The sequence below is a fragment of the Bacillus rossius genome, chromosome 6, assembly GCF_032445375.1.
Source record: "Bacillus rossius redtenbacheri isolate Brsri chromosome 6, Brsri_v3, whole genome shotgun sequence".
Lineage (NCBI taxonomy): Eukaryota > Metazoa > Arthropoda > Insecta > Phasmatodea > Bacillidae > Bacillus > Bacillus rossius.
In genome coordinates, this window is record NC_086334.1 from 4,553,733 (window position 1) to 4,571,856 (window position 18,124).

Consider the following 18,124-nt stretch of genomic DNA (forward strand, 5'->3'; position numbering starts at 1 on the left):
GCGCCTCTCCTTCAAGGCTTCAACGCCTTCCCCTGCGCTTCCTCCCCTACATTCTTTCCCTTCTTTATCCCTTATTCGTCGTTCCTGCTCCCTCCCCTTTCACAAGCTCCGCCCAAGTGACCGTCATCTGCGATCGGGTTCTGCGCACATTGGCCGTGGTGTTGTTCCAGGCGAATTCTGAACTGATACTAAAGTCTCTGATATTTTTCAAGTGTACTCGTTTGCCGTTCCTGATACAGGCGCGTATCAGTGACAAAGTATCAGGTTGATACTTTTCGACCCACCTCTATCCCAGGTTAAAATTTCTAATACGGTTTTGAGGTAGTTGGTTAATTCACCGCCGCAATCGCCACCATCTCTAGGGCATCGACTTGTGGTGGTCCCTAGCGGACAAGTGCCGAACTCTTTAAACACCCCTTCCCCCTCCCGTTGAACGACGTTGAGCTGCAGTGAATGATGGTTGAGAGGGGTGCGGGGAATGACAGCGGGCGACAGCGCTGCGCTATAACGTGTAAATAACAACTAAGACGATACAGGGCTTTACGGCAGCGCACTGCAGCGGTGAAGTTCCCAAGCTGCTCATCATACGCTTCTGAAAAACGTAGAGTAAATCCTATCCACTCGCGACTTCTATACAGTATATATATTCAAAGGTAGTGCCTTGGGAAGCCTTCATTTCACAGACGAGAGAGCCACACCCGAAGTTACCCGAAGTTCATGCTCGCTTTTTTTATTTTCCGTACCACAACAGGTGTATTTATTTGGGATGTAGCTTACTCATACGTCATACGCCGTTCTATCTCATTGTATACACCGGTGTGGCATTAAATTTAGCGGTCGATTAGGATATGTTAGCTACATTATAAATACTTTAAAACATTGTGGATGGTTGGTTATACATAGGTAAGTATAGCCACATTAAAAATACTGTAAAATCATTTTATGGTTGCTTAGCAAATAACTTTTTAATATGTAGCTATCCAGCGCTAGGAAATCGTTTACATGATTTCACAGTATCTTTACTGTAGCTATCCTAACCAAATCATTCGTCCACGATGTTTTAAAGTATTTATAATGTAGCTAACCTAACCTAATTGACCGTTAGTTATCATGAGTTGTCCAAAATAAACATTCACGGACACACGGGAAACGAAAAAAATATGGCGGTGTACAAATAAATACCGTTGCCTTGTTTATGGTCATGATTGTTACTTCAGTAAGGCTATAATATTGAACCTCGTGCCTTCCAAGGACTACACGTGAGGAGGCTGGCAGTGGGGGTTGGTAGTGGATGTAAGCAAACCGCCCGAGCAGGTCGCTCGCATCTCGGCCCGCCGCCGCTCCCAATACGGCCTCCACGCGGCGGGAAGTGAACCCAGGAGGCCACATCTCTCCCTCCACTAGTTCCTCCAGTCCGCTGATACGGATCTGCGCCGCTCTCGCCCGAGGCCGCGGGGGCAGAAACCTCCCCTCCCCTCTGCCCCTCTACTCTACCTCGCGCGACGACAGGAAGTGACTGGATCGTCGCTCGGGCCGACGACCTACTCCACTGCTGGTTTTTTCGCTCCCAAGTCATCCGTTATTCCATTCCACTTTTAAGCCAGTTTCTATTTATTTTGAAAGTGTAAACTATTATCTCCTACTTTAGTGTGAAATAATTTTTTATATAACCAACCATTACTGCTAGGGGTGGAGTAAACAAGGGTTGAAATACGAAAAAAATTTATAACTTGTTTAGTGGTATTCTATCAAATCGGTTATAATTTATTTCAAAAAAATTAAGATTATTAAAACCCTTTGTCTGAAACAATCGTTTATGAAAACACTAATATCCTAAAAACAGGGGCTGAAAAAAAAATCAATACTTCCTTTCCATTAATTTCGTTCGAATATATTATTTTAACCTTGTTCTAAAGCAAATTTTTATAAGACTACGTATTAGTGAAAAGGATTAAAAATAGTGTTTGAATGTCACACAATTTCATAACTAGGTACCCTAGTACAGTAGGCATAATATGAAATTATTTCTAAGCTTTTCAATGCTGGATGCATTGAGATAAAAAACATTTGAAACGTTTTCGCTGCATGGAATATGAGAAAATGTTTTATCAATCATTTTCGTATATTGGAAAACATATGGGATGCCATGTACATTGAGTTCTTAAATTGATCCAGAAGTTTATAGAAGTTTCCAGAAAGTTTCCTGAAGGAATAGGTACTTCGGAATCTACCTATGCCTGCAAGCAGTGCCAGAAGGGATTTTTTCTTAACTATTTTAATGTTACCTCGTGTAATTTTTTGTTGTGAATGAATGGCTATTTCGCTGTCGCCAGCTGACCCGGGAACCTCGTAGTTGGCCAAGTATTTAAGGGGTTCGCCTAGCCAGTGGTGTACTTGTGTAAGGCTGAATGTTAAGAGGCCGTGTCACAAATTTGCGCTCCTATCTATATCAATGTTATTTTAAAAGGCAGTTTTTCTCAAAGTCTATAAGAGGTAGGGGCCGGAAATTTTGCCTACTGAAAGTATACAATACATTTAACATAACCGCTTTTTTCAAATTTATTTATCATATCATATATTATTTCTGTGATGAAAATAATATTATCAATATTTTGATTTGTCCAGATACATTGAAATTTTGCTTATATTTATAATTATTTAGCAAAAACTGAAAACGCCATTGAAATGTATTGCACATTACCTTCCGATCAGTGTCTTCATGATCATGATGGGTTTATAAACCTGGGTGTAATCAAGTCTTTAACTATTACATGACAACATTTATACTTAATAATTTGGAGATATGCCTTTTCTATCCTCAGCCCCTGAGCTTTTACTATCTGGTCTGGCGACCGACCTGACACTCTTCAACCACCCCAGGGGTCTCCGATTACACATCTTATCAAAAAAAAAAAAAAAAAAAAAGCTGTTCGTTCATTTGTTTTTGTGTTCGAGCGAAGGTTTACTTCTCCATTAGTGCCACAGAATTCACACATTTATGCCAAGGGAATATTCCGCTGATGTGACGCCATACGAATGTATTATTCGCGACCATACAACTTTTTTGTTTGTCATCGGGAAAATGACGCCGCAGTTTGATTTTTTGTGGTGATATAAAATAAATTTTCTTGGAATGTTCATTTTAAATTGAGCATTTTTAAATGTCAGCGTAGAATATGCTTATCTGCCCATTTTGTTTCTTTCCATAATAATGAGTAAAGTTAACATTGTCATAGACATTTTATTATATTCGTTTGCCGTCCAAGTACAAATGTCACACTATATCGCACGTAATTATATTTTTTTACTAATTTGTTAGTTGTCATTTTATTTAAGTTATAAATAACATTAATAAAAATTATTACTTAATAGTCCAGAATAGAGATTGAGTTATTATTCATTTAATAGGGGTTTAAAATATGGTACTACATACATATTTATATTATCTTCTTGTCTTCTTTGTAACTTTACTGGAAGAATGGCATTTGGTATGTATGTTAACTCACAATGAAAATACTTCAGAAGTACTCAATTAACAGTGAACAACCTAGGGCCTATACTAATTTCATTATGTTCATGAAATATAATTGATATTACTAATAATGAACTGTATGTGTTTTGCGTAGAGATATCGTACGTACTGTATGTGGTACAGACCAACATTAGCTAAGACTCTGTAAATAAGTAATTTCAGTTAATGTGTAGAGAATATTAAAAGTTAGAAATAATGATATATATAAAACAATGCAGAGTTATCAGCATAAAAATAGAAGTTGTTTTTACGTAGCGCCTACTGGAATGTATATTTTGTGTTGAATTATGTGGTATGATTAGTATTCTCTTATTGTAAGTGTGTTTTGTTAAAATCTTATAAAACATCACTTACTGTTGAAGGATTTTCATTTTTTTTGTGATGATCTTACTTAAACAAGTTTTAATTATATTACACATGTATATTTTAAAAGCATTTTAATGTATACTTATAGAATTGTAATAGGCTTTATACGGACTCTCACGATGCATGTGAGCATCTATAATTAATAGAGACCGGAAAAATTCGCGGATTCATTCGGCGATAGGCTAGAAGTCAAATACATATACCTTTTAGATGATTTTGCTATTGGCTTACTGTTCATCTGGACGAATCTCAACCAATTATAAAACACCAACCAAAGAAGGATCGAATCACAGACAAACAAGCTGAGACGACTAACAAGTCAGCAGCAAATGAACTGCCGTTCAGTGGCGTAGCGTGCCATCTCGGCGCCTGGGGCGGGAAACCCATTTTGCCGCCCCCATTCTATAGGTGCTTAATTAAAATTAAATTTCACATGCAATGAGGTACCTTTTATTGAAGTTAAAATAGGATGAGCGGTTTTACAAGCGGATTCTACGGGCCTTATGAACAGCGAAGTCAGAAATAACTTTGTCAAAATCAATATTAGCAGCCAATTCTTGTTCAATCGACAATATAGTCAAGTTTGATAGTCTATCGGAGTTATGTTCTTATATATTTTTAACGCCTTTTTGGTAATTATATTTAATTTTCGGAGCTCCGAAGTATATGATCAAATTATAATTTTTCGGGGGAATTGATAAAGTATTTTTTTAGTATTATTATATAGCTATTTTTATAAGTAGTAATAGGGTATGTATTTTATGATGGATGCACCGATTTGTGATGAAACGATTTTATGATATATATATATATATATATATATATATATAAAATGTTGTCATATAAATTTTGTGTCTTTTTAACTTGCTGCCTCCTCTCACTGTTCGCAACCTTATTAGTATTTTTTAAGCCTGCTATTAGTTTGGGTTTTAATATGTTTTTGGGTTTACCTGCGCTCGCGGTACGGGGCAATATAGGAGTTTTACTGTGTCCCGGTTTGCGGAAGTTGTTTGGTTTGCCCTGGGTTAAGGTCAAACTTTACAGTACAATGCGTAGTACTAAATTCAATGAGTGCGAAAGAGAGGCATCGACACGGGCCGACGCGTGAAACAAAAGATTTTGTATGAGTAATTAACATAATGAGTGCCGCTCAACTCGGCTCGCGCGCGCCGGGCGGCGCGGCGTGATGCGATGTTGCCGTTCGTATGTAAACAAACAAACGTTATAAAGAGCTCTGTCAGTGATTTCGCAGTTTTTCTTTTAAATAAATATTAAAAAATAGTTGGTGCGCAAAATTCTAGATAAAAATGGAACATTATAGTGTGTCTGACACATGTAATGAATGAATCATAGATCAGATCTCAACCCGCTTCACCGGCGACCCGCCCCCGCGGGCTGCCGCCTGGGGCGGGCCGCCCCCTCCGCCCCACCCACGCTACGCAACTGCTGCCGTTATTTGCCCGAGTGTACAGGGGAATGTGCAGTCTATCCTGAAGGCCGTCGAAACCGCGAATTTTTCCGGTCCCTAATCTACATCAATATTATGGCCGTTTCACAAGATCAAATATTTATTGAATTCAATCTGTTGCATTCATTGTACATGATTTTCGATATGTACATTGAATTCAATACAAATTGAAGATGTTACTCAACTAAGCTTATTCTTATTAACTTATAAGTATTTTGTTTGTTCAGTACATAAAAGTAAAAGATTCGTTATTATTTAAATAATGAGCATCTTTAAGCAATAACGTTTTCAAAATATTTACATAAACATAATGGAATATATTTTTTAAATACTTTATATCTACGATCACATCAACGGCAGTATTATGTAATGAATGAGGTAATGAAATATCTTGAAAGGATATTTTCTTCTCTGTAAAGTAAATTTGTAATGCAGCCCTCTTAATGTTAGTCTTGTGAGTTATTTCGTCTTCTAATATGCTACAGCAATGTATAAAATTAAGTTTTGTTAGTGTTTTAGTCTTGTGTAATGTTAAAGTGTAATGTGATAAATTCAATAATTTTTTTGTAAGTTCGTATTCATAAAGGTAGGCTACATATCGTATTAAGATAAATAGTATAATATTTGTAAATTTAAATTCTTTGAAACAACGTCGATAATAGGTTCACCTACCTCTGTTAAACTGTATGATGGTGCATTGTAAAAAATTAGGTAGTCTGACTTAAGTGAGATTGTATTTAGATTGTGTGTGATGCACATGCAATATCTAAGCATATGCATTTATGTTATTATCCTTTTAAAACGTTACATGATGAATTTCGTATACTTTTTAATGTCAACTAACATTATTTATCACGGACTATTACATCCAGATAAAGAATAATTACCACATGTTTGAAGATTAATTGTATTCCGATACGTTTAAAGTATTAAAATTTTTAGATTCGACTCATGCCATAGTTGTATAAGTGAGGTTTCTTGATTCTGAATCCCTGCATCCGCAATTTCCTAGTGAGCCGCCGGTCAGATTGTCATCCTCTCAGATTGTCGAGGAACCAGATACATTTTTCGTCGAGTAAACTCGAGCTGTCAACCTTCCCACTAATCCTGTGATAAGGGTATAGTAGCTTTATCACGCGCTGCGGCTACAGTTCCTTCGGTTGAAAAAGCCACTAAATCTCACTGTTAAAAGAGAGAACTTCTAGAGCAGAATATTGGAAATAAACATTTACTGACACGGCCTCTTAAGTGCGACGGTTGCAGGCGCATATCTAGTGTGGTGTCGCCTCTACGCGCATTGCTCCAAAGAGCGCGCAGTCTTATCGTCGCGCAGATTTGAGCGGTAACCATAACGTTATGTGGCGAACGGAGAAATGAAGATAAATGTGTTGTCCAAGTTCCTTGAGCGCTCCGGATAATCTTCATCGGGTTTTTAATTCCGAAATATTATTCTGAAAACATGCGCGTTTTTACCATGTTCATTCTCCTAAAAATACAATTTCAAAACGATCTCCGAAAACAAAACTACTTAAGTGCCTGTCGTTAACAAGACACCACTCGGTAATCTTGATCAGCTATTAAATCGCGTGGTTTTTTTTCTTTCTGAAGCTTTTCACACCGAATGTGTGCCCATGTAGGCGGGGTCTTAACCATACCAACAGATTCCACGCAAATAATACTTTTTTTTAAATTTACATATTTGGGTTGCCTTTCTGACCGCAATCCATCACTGATCGCTTTAAAATGTAGCAAACCATTAATATTCATGACCACAGGATGGCACTAAGGTAAATTTTCAATTTGTTATGCAAACACGCCGCGGCTAACTGCCGATGGCGGGAAGATTTGCGGGCGGGACACGAGGGAATCTGTGGAATGCTCGACCTATTAATTACTCTCTTAATGCAGCTTCGACGATATCCCGAAGGTTGTAGATAAGAGCGCCGATTCGGCGGAGGGTAAACTGGTTTCGTGTCTTCTTCTCGGGGTGGATGTGATAGATGTGTGTCGTTGTTTAGTGATGCTAATGTATTCAGTGGCGTGGATGGCGGGTTGGTAGCTCCGAGTGGAACGTGTGTGCATGAGGTATAGCCGGTGCTCGTTGAATATTCAAGCAGCTCGGGGGCTGAGTCCCCGGACCAACTGCTGCTACACCCGGGCGGCGCCCCCCCCCCCCTCCCCCCCTCTGCGGCGTTAAGGCCCGTCTGCACACGTTCCCTCGCCTCCGCCGCCACTTGTCGCGCGCGCCACGACCCGAAGACCTCCCGACCTCTCGGTCTCTTTAGTTGTCCACTCGAGCCACTCGCTACTACTTACTGCTTCACGCCCGACCGCCAACTGGCCTGAACTCGCACGGGGTCCAGGGTGTCCACAGTTAGTGCTTTCCTACTAGATCTAGTACTTTTATAAGTCTAGTACATTTACGCTCGGATCTAGTACTTTAGTGGTCTAGTACATTTACGCTCAGATCTAGTACTTTTTTATTAGTATAATATTATTATTACAGTAACTCCAATATGTTTTATTATTAAGAGTACGTAATTATTTTTAAATACTATGGAATGTATATGTGTGTGTGGTGTGTTATTTACCTAAGTTAGAGCGTTCCAATGTCATAATAACTTCCTAAATTGTTAAAACCATATCAAATTATAATTTAGTACTTTTTTTTTTTTTTTCAAATCTAGTACTTTTTTCTCGCCTGAGTTGGTACGAAATTTTTTTCCGTGTGGACACCCTGACGGGGTCTCGAAGACCAGTGGCGGCTCCAGACCTTGGGGAGGGGGGGGGGGGGGTTACAGAATGGCGCCTCTCAAAACAAAAAGGGGGGGGGGGGGGAATGAAATTGGACTTCATCCAACGGAAACTTTAAGCTGACCTGGAACTTAAGTTTCGTCGATGGTTTTGCTAATTTCATCTTCAGATTTTTTTTTTATAATTTCAATAAAACTAATAAAGTACGTTATTCACATTATACAATGAGGCCACTGGCTGGGCCTCAGTCTTCCTGCACCTTTTTATATCATTTCTTTGATATTTAATTTTTTATGTTTCAAATATTGTTCAGATGTTTTATTGTATTTATTTAAGCCAGTAATAATTTATTCAAATATTTTAATGTGTGTAGTTCATTGACATTTATTATTATTTAACGTTTTTTTTTTTAGATTTTTTTGTGATAGTATAAAATTTACCCAGAGTGAGTCGGGGACGCAACCCCCCTTTCTTCGAGGAAGCAAGGCGGGTTACAACAATGAATATAATTATTCTACACTAATGATGAGACAAGAACTGGTGCTGTGAAACCCGGGCGGCTGCGCGGTTCAGCGCGGTTCGCCCGGCATGGATCCGCACCGGTGTGTTTCTAGCTTGTGCGGACTGTTTGGAAGTCAAGCGAAGTGTTGTTCCCCTCCCCGCCACTCGGGCGGCGAAACGCGATGTGCTGCGAGGCGTCCCGGTGCTGGCTGAAGGAGGTGACGGGTGTGCGTGCCTGTTGTTGCAGCAGAAGATCTCCTTCTGGTTCGCGACGGGCGGGGCCGGCTTCTGCCTCAGCAGGTCGCTGGCGCTCAAGATGATGCCCGTGGCCAGGTGAGTGGCGGCCCCGTCAGCCCCGTCAGCCCCGTCAGCCCCGTCAGCCCCGTCAGCCCCGTCAGCCCCGTCAGCCCCGTCAGCCCCGTCAGCCCCGTCAGCCCCGTCAGCCCCGTCAGCCCCGCCAGCCCCGTCAGCCCCGTCAGCCCCGTCAGCCCCGTCAGCCCCGTCAGCCCCGCCAGCCCCGCCAGCCCCGTCAGCCCCGTCAGCCCCGTCAGCCCCGTCAGCCCCGTCAGCCCCGTCAGCCCCGTCAGCCCCGTCAGCCCCGTCAGCCCCGTCAGCCCCGTCAGTAGAGACCGGAAAATTTCGCGGATTCATTTCGTGACAGGCTGAAATTCAAACATGTGTACAATTCTGCTGGTTCTGCTATTGGCTCGCAGTTTAACTGGAGCTCCCTGGGCCAATGGGAGACTATCGACCAAAGAAGCGTCGAATCACAAGCTACCCAGTGGAGACCAAGGTTAGTAGAGAGAGGTTGTCTCGATCCCATAAGAACAATGTAGACAGCCCGACACTCCGCTCTGACGTCATGTGCAGCCCCGCCGTTCCCAGCCGTAATACTACACCTGCTGACTGACGGCTCTCTCTTATCAGCTCAGCTCGTTTCACATATCTGATACGCAATACTTATAGTATTTCATTTATTCTTTGTTGATTACTGTTAATTATAATCGCTTTGATATGCTTTTCAAATGACAAAATGCTGTGACTGAAAACACGGATGAATTATTAATTTCAACACATTTTTTCAGTGACAGTAAAAATTTTCAAAATATCCATGATGAATCCATGAATTTTTAAAAATTAATATAATTAACATGTAACTAGTAAACAAAATGGTTTATTTTTATTTATTTCTCAGCAAGATTATAAAATTTAAAATGATTGCATATCGATTTCTTAATGTTTAATAAAAGTAGCCATAGCTCATTAAAACGTTTAGGGAATGTTTGCAATATAAATAAACTGAAGTTAGATTTAAAAATAAATTTCTAACATGAATAGAGCAGTTTTTCGTGTAATCGTTTCATCCTCTTTTGCATCATACTCGAGCGTTTTCTTCACTTTTACTTCGTCAAAGAACAACAATGCGTTCGAAGTCTAGCAACGAATAACGTGCTACATTCAAAAGTTCAATAATGTTTTACTAGAATACCTTTTCTCATGTTAAATGAAGATGTCCATCGTTGAAGAGTTGAAAGTCCAGGCAATGGGAAGTTAAGTTTCTGTTTTAAAAATAAATAACTTCGCTTACTGAAATAACGCAAAGTGAAAGCGAGAGCTATTTCCTCATTGGTCCAGTTTACTCTTTTTTTTAACGAAAGTAATGTCAATTTAATTTTTTGAAAAAACACTTGAAAGAATATTCCGCATGCGGAACTCTTAACGAAGAACGGTTTTTTTTGTTTGTTTTTAATATTTACGTTTTCTTTTTTGAGTTTTTTCATGACTTCCAAATTTAAAACTGACTTTCTTTCAGCAAGAAACAAATTTTATTTAAGAATTTGAATTTCCTTCTTAAGCATTTCAACCGAGTCATTGTTAGAACAAGACTTTTAATGCTTTAACTGACTACAAGAACACGTTTCTTCCTCACTTACATTTTAATTTGAATCTACGATTAATTTACATAACAATTTTTTCCCCTGCATTTAACTCGGTCTTCTCGGCGCACACGACTTTCCAATGTTTCTACAGGTGTTGTAATTCCAAGTTTTAATAAAGGTACAGCATTTGGTTTAAGACGTCTTTTAGTGCATGTATTTAACAACTCAGCTTTCAAGTCGGGCTCGTAATCATCATCTGTAAAGTGCTCTGGACATATGTAAGTTGTTTATGGATTCCACTCACCATCACGTCGGCATTTCTGAACCTACACTTTCAACAGATGATCATCGCGTAGGAATCGATGATATTTTATATGATTTGTTTCAGGTAAAGATTTTACCAAACTATTTGTACACACAGCCACTGTACACCGCGTACCTGGCATTTTAATGTTTAAATACAACTTTTTAACAGCGTTTAGCCTAACAAAACAAATTCACTTTAAATTCGTGTTCTTAACATTTTGCCTGCTAGTTATAATTAACGAAGCACCTATGCACTTATGATAAAAGCAACACTAACATTTTATAACACCTGCACTCTCAATTAAACTCCTCACAACAATAACTCTCCCTGCATTACGCTGTAGTTTGACACGTTATTACGAGCAGATGTGCTTGTAAACTAAGTAACTGATAGGAGCGGACGGGCTGGCAAGCCGAGCCGGGGCTGCAAGCATTGAATATATATAACTTATAGAAGTCGCGAGGGGATAGGATTTATTATTCCAATTTTCGGATCCAAAACTGTGGTAGTTGTTAGCTCCGCCGCTAGACAGCTCTTCTTTCCACAAGAGGGTACTCGTAGTTACCAGCTTCCACGCTAGAGCGCTGTAGCATCGCTTTTTTCAAGGTCATGCGCGTAATTCTCTGTCTCACTCTATCGAGAGGCGGTGCCGTTTGTTGAAATCCGAGCGCTTAGATACGGGCGGGCGCAACTGAATTGGAGCAGTACGGCCACCGAAAAAAAAAGTGCGGTTAAAAGATGCCAACATCAAAATTTAAGTTTTAATTATAAGAAAACTACAGAAATTTCTTAAACGTAATAACGTAAAAAAAAAAAAAAAATACTGACATTCGTAGTTCAGAATTTATAAAATGTGTTAACGGAGTGGCGCATTGAGTAAAATGGCAAAACACAATTTGGAATAATGCTTGACAACGTTGAATGATTTTGGTAGCTATGAAACAACTATGGCTGCGATGACTGTTCAAACGCGTGCACGTAATGTTATTAGTAACTGAAACTAATGGTATGATGTCATACTTTGTGGCTATGCAGTTTATAATTTGTTTAACATAAGATGAAGCATTTTTACATAATGTTTTGGTTGTTTCGTAATTCAAAATAAATAATCTTAAACGTTATATGGTGAATATTCCCAGTAACGAATGACCACTAAAAAAATCAATTTTGCCAACATTGATATGAAAAGTTAACGATTTACTATGTTAAGTTGCTTATAAATAACGCACATTTCCCGGATCTCCAAAGAAAATAAGAGTTTTTGTTATAGCATTGAGTTGCCACTCTTTATATTCCTTGCTTTGAGGTTAGATACACAAGTTATGCTCGTAAAAACGATGCGCAAGTATTTTGAATACAAATATATTTTCTTTTAATAACCGAAAGGTAAATATTATTTCCATGAAATATAATACAATTATTTAAACACAGACAACATATAAGAGCTATTTTTTGTTTATTATTCGATCTGGCGTGATAAATATTATATTTTAAAAACAGTTTGTGGATTTTTAATAAAAAATAAATATTTATTTATTACATCAATTTAAGTTGTTCAAAAAATTCACTTTAGTATGAATTCAACCGAATTCATGTTATTCAGGGCAGAAAATTAGAAACTACCATTAAAGATTATCTACATTCACTGTTTTGTGTAAATCTGTGCACGGACTTAGTAAGTGATATATTTATAATTCCTCATTTTAGCAACCCATTTTAACACAAGAGAAAAAGGATTTTATACTAAAAATTATTATGTTAAACCATTAATTAGCAGGAAACATGTATGAATAATCTATTTAAATTTGCATTTGAACAGTGAATATTATTTTGCAATAATAAATATATTTTATCATCGTATATTACGGATGAAAAGTTTGTATTTCCATCTAATCAGAAGAATTATGACACAGTTAATTAAATTGCTTTACAAGTTTTTACTCACATGAAAATCATTAAAAATTGGTTGGGAAGTTATATAAATATACAAAAACAAATCATTATACATACAATTTTATTATCTTAGTGGATTTAAATTAATGGTGTCCCAGTGACTACTGCGAAGAAAAAAATCTTGCGAAAGGTTTCCTCGTAATTGAAATTCGTCAAAAAAAATCTATATATCATTTTTGGTGACATTTCTGACAAGTGGTACGATGAAATTTCAGACTGGCAAATGAATGTTGTGAAGCAATAAACAAAATATCACATTCGTGAACTACAAATGTATAGTTGTTTTTATTTTATAGTAAAAGTATATCTAATAACCCGTGGCTTTGCTCACGTAATTTCCGGGTATTGCTGATACTCTACCATTTTAAGAAAAGTATGTATTAAATTCCAAAGATTTTTGAAGAATTATACCCAAAGAACTGTCAAGTATAGAAAATATTTAATAAATAAAAATATTTTTACGACTTATTTTTAAATGTTTTAGCGTAAGCCTATTTTAACTTTTATTTAAAATTAAGTACCTACCTTATTTTCTATCTCCCGGTTTAGTGAATTTGAGAATATATTTTTCCTTGATGAAATCTTAACTCTTTTCCATCTGACGAAGAAGCCAATTAAAATATAAACTAAGACTCGCGCACTTATTGTATGTTAAGACTGCCATCGTTTTAAATTACGGTAATTTTTTTTAGTTATAGTCATGCTTAGGATAATAACACAATATGCCTTATTACGCATACATTTCAGTATTCATGAAACCAATGCATTTTTATTTGAAATGTAGAGCAGTTACCAAATTTCTTATCTCGCATATTGATTTTGGAATTTTCACTGATGTACCTACTCTTTTCCCTTTTCTATGTGATTTAGAAAATATAGCAATATACGTAAACCAATTAAACCAAAATCATCCTGAATTTTTATTACCGAAAAAAGTTAAATACAAAAAATTTTAATATGCGTATTTTATTATTGAATACTGATTTAGTGGGTTCCATTTTTTTTTAAAAATAATATTTACCCCTTTTACTACTTAATAGATAACGTTGAATAAGAGAAGGTTGTTTAAGGTATGTTGATTTTCCTTGCCAATATCTAAAAGTAAATTTGTACAAACGCGAAATATAGTTTAAATAAGTATTTTACTTTTAAAATAAAACCATATTTTGAACGGAACACTGACTATTTGACCAGTACAAAGTTTTATTAGCTAATTTTCACTTCACTCGGGTACAGAATCCCATCATTCAGTGATTTCCATGGCTAGCTTCTTTTGGGATTTCATCATTCGCAAACGACGGTAAAGGAAGCTCCTCTTCAAGGTCGCCTAACGATGCTGATAAGACCTGCCGGGTAATTTGAATCGTTGGTCTTGGATTTTCGAAGGGGGGCTGGAATGGGGGGGGGGGGGGGGGGGGGGGAAAGGATGATGTCACGACTTGGCTGGTTAACCTAGTTCTGCCAAATACCACCAGGGGCGTATACGGCCGATACCCAGCGATGAAAGCGATCGCAGCGGCGGAGCTTGGAACTACAACAATTCTTCTGAGAAACCGGACAGAAAATTTAACCTGGGCTCGCGACTTCTATACATTATATATATTCAATGCTGCAAGTGACGCGATGCGCAGAACGATGCGCAAGCGATTGAGGCAACCTCTCTCTAATAACCTTGAGTGGAGACGCCTCACAATTTAGTACCCAATGAACACGCGTGTTTACTTGAGAAATGCAGAGGATAATGGAGGCTATCCTAGAGGTCATTGAATCCGCGAATTTTTCCGGTCCCTACAAATAGCTCATTAAATTATTTATACGTATGTGTCTTGTTTGTAAAATAATTAGCCTTAATGATTAAAAATGCTACCTAAAGACACTATTCCACGCGGGTGAAGTCGCGGGCACAAGTAGTATTTTTATAAGTGAGGTTTTATTCCCATATGTATAATTTACTTGCGTTACATATTAAAAATTATTACACTATTATTTAATTAGTAACTAAAACTTCAGTTGAAGAAAAACAAATAAATAAAATAAATAAATAAAAATACCCAAAAAAGACAAAAAACAAACAAAATTAAGCAAACAATTGCTGTTGTCAACAAGGATATGAACACCACAAAATATTCCGAAACAGGAATATGGTAAACAAACAAAGAAAAACAAAGAAAAATGTACTAAGAGAACGAAAAAAAAAAACCCCACACAAATGATGACAACACAAAAATATTGAACCCAAAATAATTCAGCACAACGGTTGAAACGAGACAAAAACACGAAAAAACAAACAAACACAATAGTTTTACCAAAACAGAAACAAGCGACGTTTCGGGAACTGCTATCTGCTCCCGTCCTCAGGCAGAGACGCACATGGTACGGAAACACAGGTGAGACTAGAATAAATATTCGGCAAATTTATCGATTTTCATTATTAATATAAATTTATCTCAATTATTTTACTAAATTAAATAATTAATTTTATATGAAAACTGAGTATTATTTAATTAATTTTTGTTACAGTAACACATCCAGTGTCTTAAATAAAAAAAGTATAACTTTTTAAAATAATTTTTTATTGCGTAACTAGCCCTGTGCCTGATGGGAAAGTATTTGTCCTCATTTTTTATGAACTAACAAAAACTCTAATAAAACTGAATTTAATTTATAAACAGAAGCATAAAACCAATTTCCATTTTTCTAACTTCAAAAAATGACAAACTTCGGTACAAACTTTCATCCCCTATTTATCCCTCTCAGGGAATGAATTTTCAAACATCCTTTCTTAGAGTTCCCCTACGTTATAATAAGGAACAACTGTGCAAGATTCCCATGTTTCTAGACCCGCCGGTTGAACCTGTGCGTTGTTCGGTCATTGTTAAAGAGTTTTATTAAGTAGACGTGGTCTGTAGTCTTGTAGTGTGGCTTAAAAAATAATCACTAAATAAAGTTAATCTAATTTGGTAGATTTAGTTTGTAAGTAATACTTTTAAATAATAAAGTTAATTTCATAATTTTAAAATCTGTGTGTGTTGGTTCAGCCATGTTGTTAGACAGTTCCGCGGGGAACAGTTGCGAAAGTTAAAAGTTGTAACGACGCACGGACGGGTGGTGCCGCATGCCTCGGCTCTGGAGTTAGTCAGACTGTCGAGAGCATCGTTCCCTTCGCCTGGTCTCGAGCAGAGGCGAGGTGACCGTCGTCTCCCCCCCCCCCCCCCCCCCCACGGGGTCCCCCTGCTCCCACAGCCTCGTGCCTTATCGCCGCTGCCATCCAGACCGCGGCCCTGTTCCGAAACAATTTATTCACGGTCGTCTGCAGTCCTCCGGGTTCGTTAGTTCCATCTCCGCGGTAATTGACGAGAGTTTCCCCGGGTGTCCTCCGAACAGGACGGAAGAAGCGGCGCGTATATTTCCCCTTCCGTCACGAAACTCCCCGGGGGACCCCCCCCCCCCCCCTTAATTAATGGCCGATGGCCCGTACGATCAGCTGTCAATTAAGTGGGCGACAAGGATGTCTTTTTTTTCTTTTTTTTATCGTGTGAGCGTGGAACCAGCGGCGACCGCATTCTTCGTCCTGCTCCGCTTCTTCTCCGGCGAGCTGGAAAAAACGTTTACGAGCGCCTTTCCGTGGGTTTCCGTCTCTCTCGCCCTTTCTCTTTACCCTGCTTGTTCCGAGGCGGGCGACTGTGGCCCGCAAGGCGCCCCGCCGCAAGGGCGAGAATCGCGCGCCGCGGGCCGGCCCCTACGTGCAGGCTCAATCATCCGTTTTTATTGTTTCGAATGAATTTTTGGATACTTCGCCATGTTCTTTTGCGGATAGTATTCGTGACTAAAACATCGTGGTGATTTTTTTTTTCCCCCCGCCCAAATGCAATATTCATAAACAGAATCCATAATATACATTGCTATCGATAACTTTTAACATCTAACCACAGAGCAATATTTCAATTTAGGCACATATTTGAAGTTATTGAATTTTCTTTGCTGTATTTTCCCGATGTTATTTCTTACTTTCATACTTTTCACACACCGGCGTCCGAGAGTTTGAAAGTATCGGACACTATATTATATTTACGGAGTTGCTTATGTCAACAACAGGGTTCGACTGTTATATTATCAATCTCGTCGTGAGCCACTTCCTGTGTATAGCTTGTTTTCCAGGAGTTGTTACAGCTCACACAGAATCACCAAAATCGCAAATGTTTTCATAACTTTTGCGGAGAGGAGGGAAGGATATATCCTCCCTCTTCATTCGTTTACCCCTGTATTTATGGCGTTTAAGAAGGGTTGGGAGTTGTTTCCGATATTGAAATTATGAGCTAAAAATTTCGTTTCGCCATTTAAGAATGTGTTTTTTTTTTTAAAGTAATGTTAGTGGTGTCGCACCTTAATTTCTTTATATATATATCGTTACAACTCGCGAACGTTGCTATCGACGGAAGTATTATTTTTTGCATCGGGTGCTAACTAGCAGTGATAAACACACGGCCGCAGGTATTTGTAACGACTTGCAACCGCCGAACGGCTTTCTCTCTCTCTCTCTTCCCCCCCCCCCCCCCCTTGTCGTTGCGTCTGTGAGACCACAAGCAGGCGGCGGTATTCCCAGCGCCTCGCTTCCTGCCGCGACCACCAGCTCCCACGAGAACTGGACCCTCCCCTCGCGGCCAGCTGCGCTCCCGCAGATGTACATATAGAGACAGACAGATACAGACCGGAAAAATTCGCTGATTCATTTCATGATAGGCTGAAATTCAAACATGTGTACAATTCTGCTGGTTCTGCTATCGGCCTGGCAGTTTAACTGGAGCTCTCTGGGCCAATGAGAGACTGTCGACCAAAGAAGCGTCGAATCACAAGCTACCCAGTGGAGACGCCTCACAATTTAGTACCCAACGAACACGCGTGTTTACTTGAGAAATGCAGAGGATAATGGAGGCTATCCTAGAGGTCATTGAATCCGCGAATTTTTCCGGTCCCTAGATATAGAGACAGACAGATAGAGTTATATAGAGAGAGACTGATAGATGAAGATACACACACACACATATATAGAGAGAGAGGGATAGAGATGGAGTGAGATGGGGTGACATGGAGAGATGCATAACTCGAGATATAAAGATGTGGATGTATAGAGAGATGGATATATAGGAGATAGAGAAGCTCCGTATTAGGTGTACCTACTAACCTGCTCCAGTCGTCTCTGGGCAGCGGTTGGGTTCAACCGGGCAAGTCGCTGCCGCAAATGACGTGAACGTACCGGAGCCGGTGGATTGCAGGGTTCCCCGAGACCACACACCGCTGTGGTGTTCCGTGTCTTTTCTGTGGCTGCTGTCTGCTGTGTCGTGCAGGCATCGAGCATATCCCAG

At 38.9% G+C, this 18,124-nt stretch overlaps 1 protein-coding gene across 2 annotated transcripts in view; it reads left to right on the plus strand.

Annotated features, from left to right (window-relative positions):
- LOC134532540 (fringe glycosyltransferase) overlaps positions 1 to 18,124 on the plus strand; it is a 124,323-nt gene that overhangs the window by 82,718 nt on the left and 23,481 nt on the right. Inside the window, exon 7 of one of the 2 annotated variants that reach the window (XM_063369036.1) lies at positions 8,869 to 8,954. In XM_063369036.1, coding sequence (XP_063225106.1) covers positions 8,869 to 8,954 — 86 coding nt within the window. The remainder of the gene's footprint in view (positions 1 to 8,868; positions 8,955 to 18,124) is intronic. The other variant, XM_063369038.1, reaches the window with a different exon arrangement.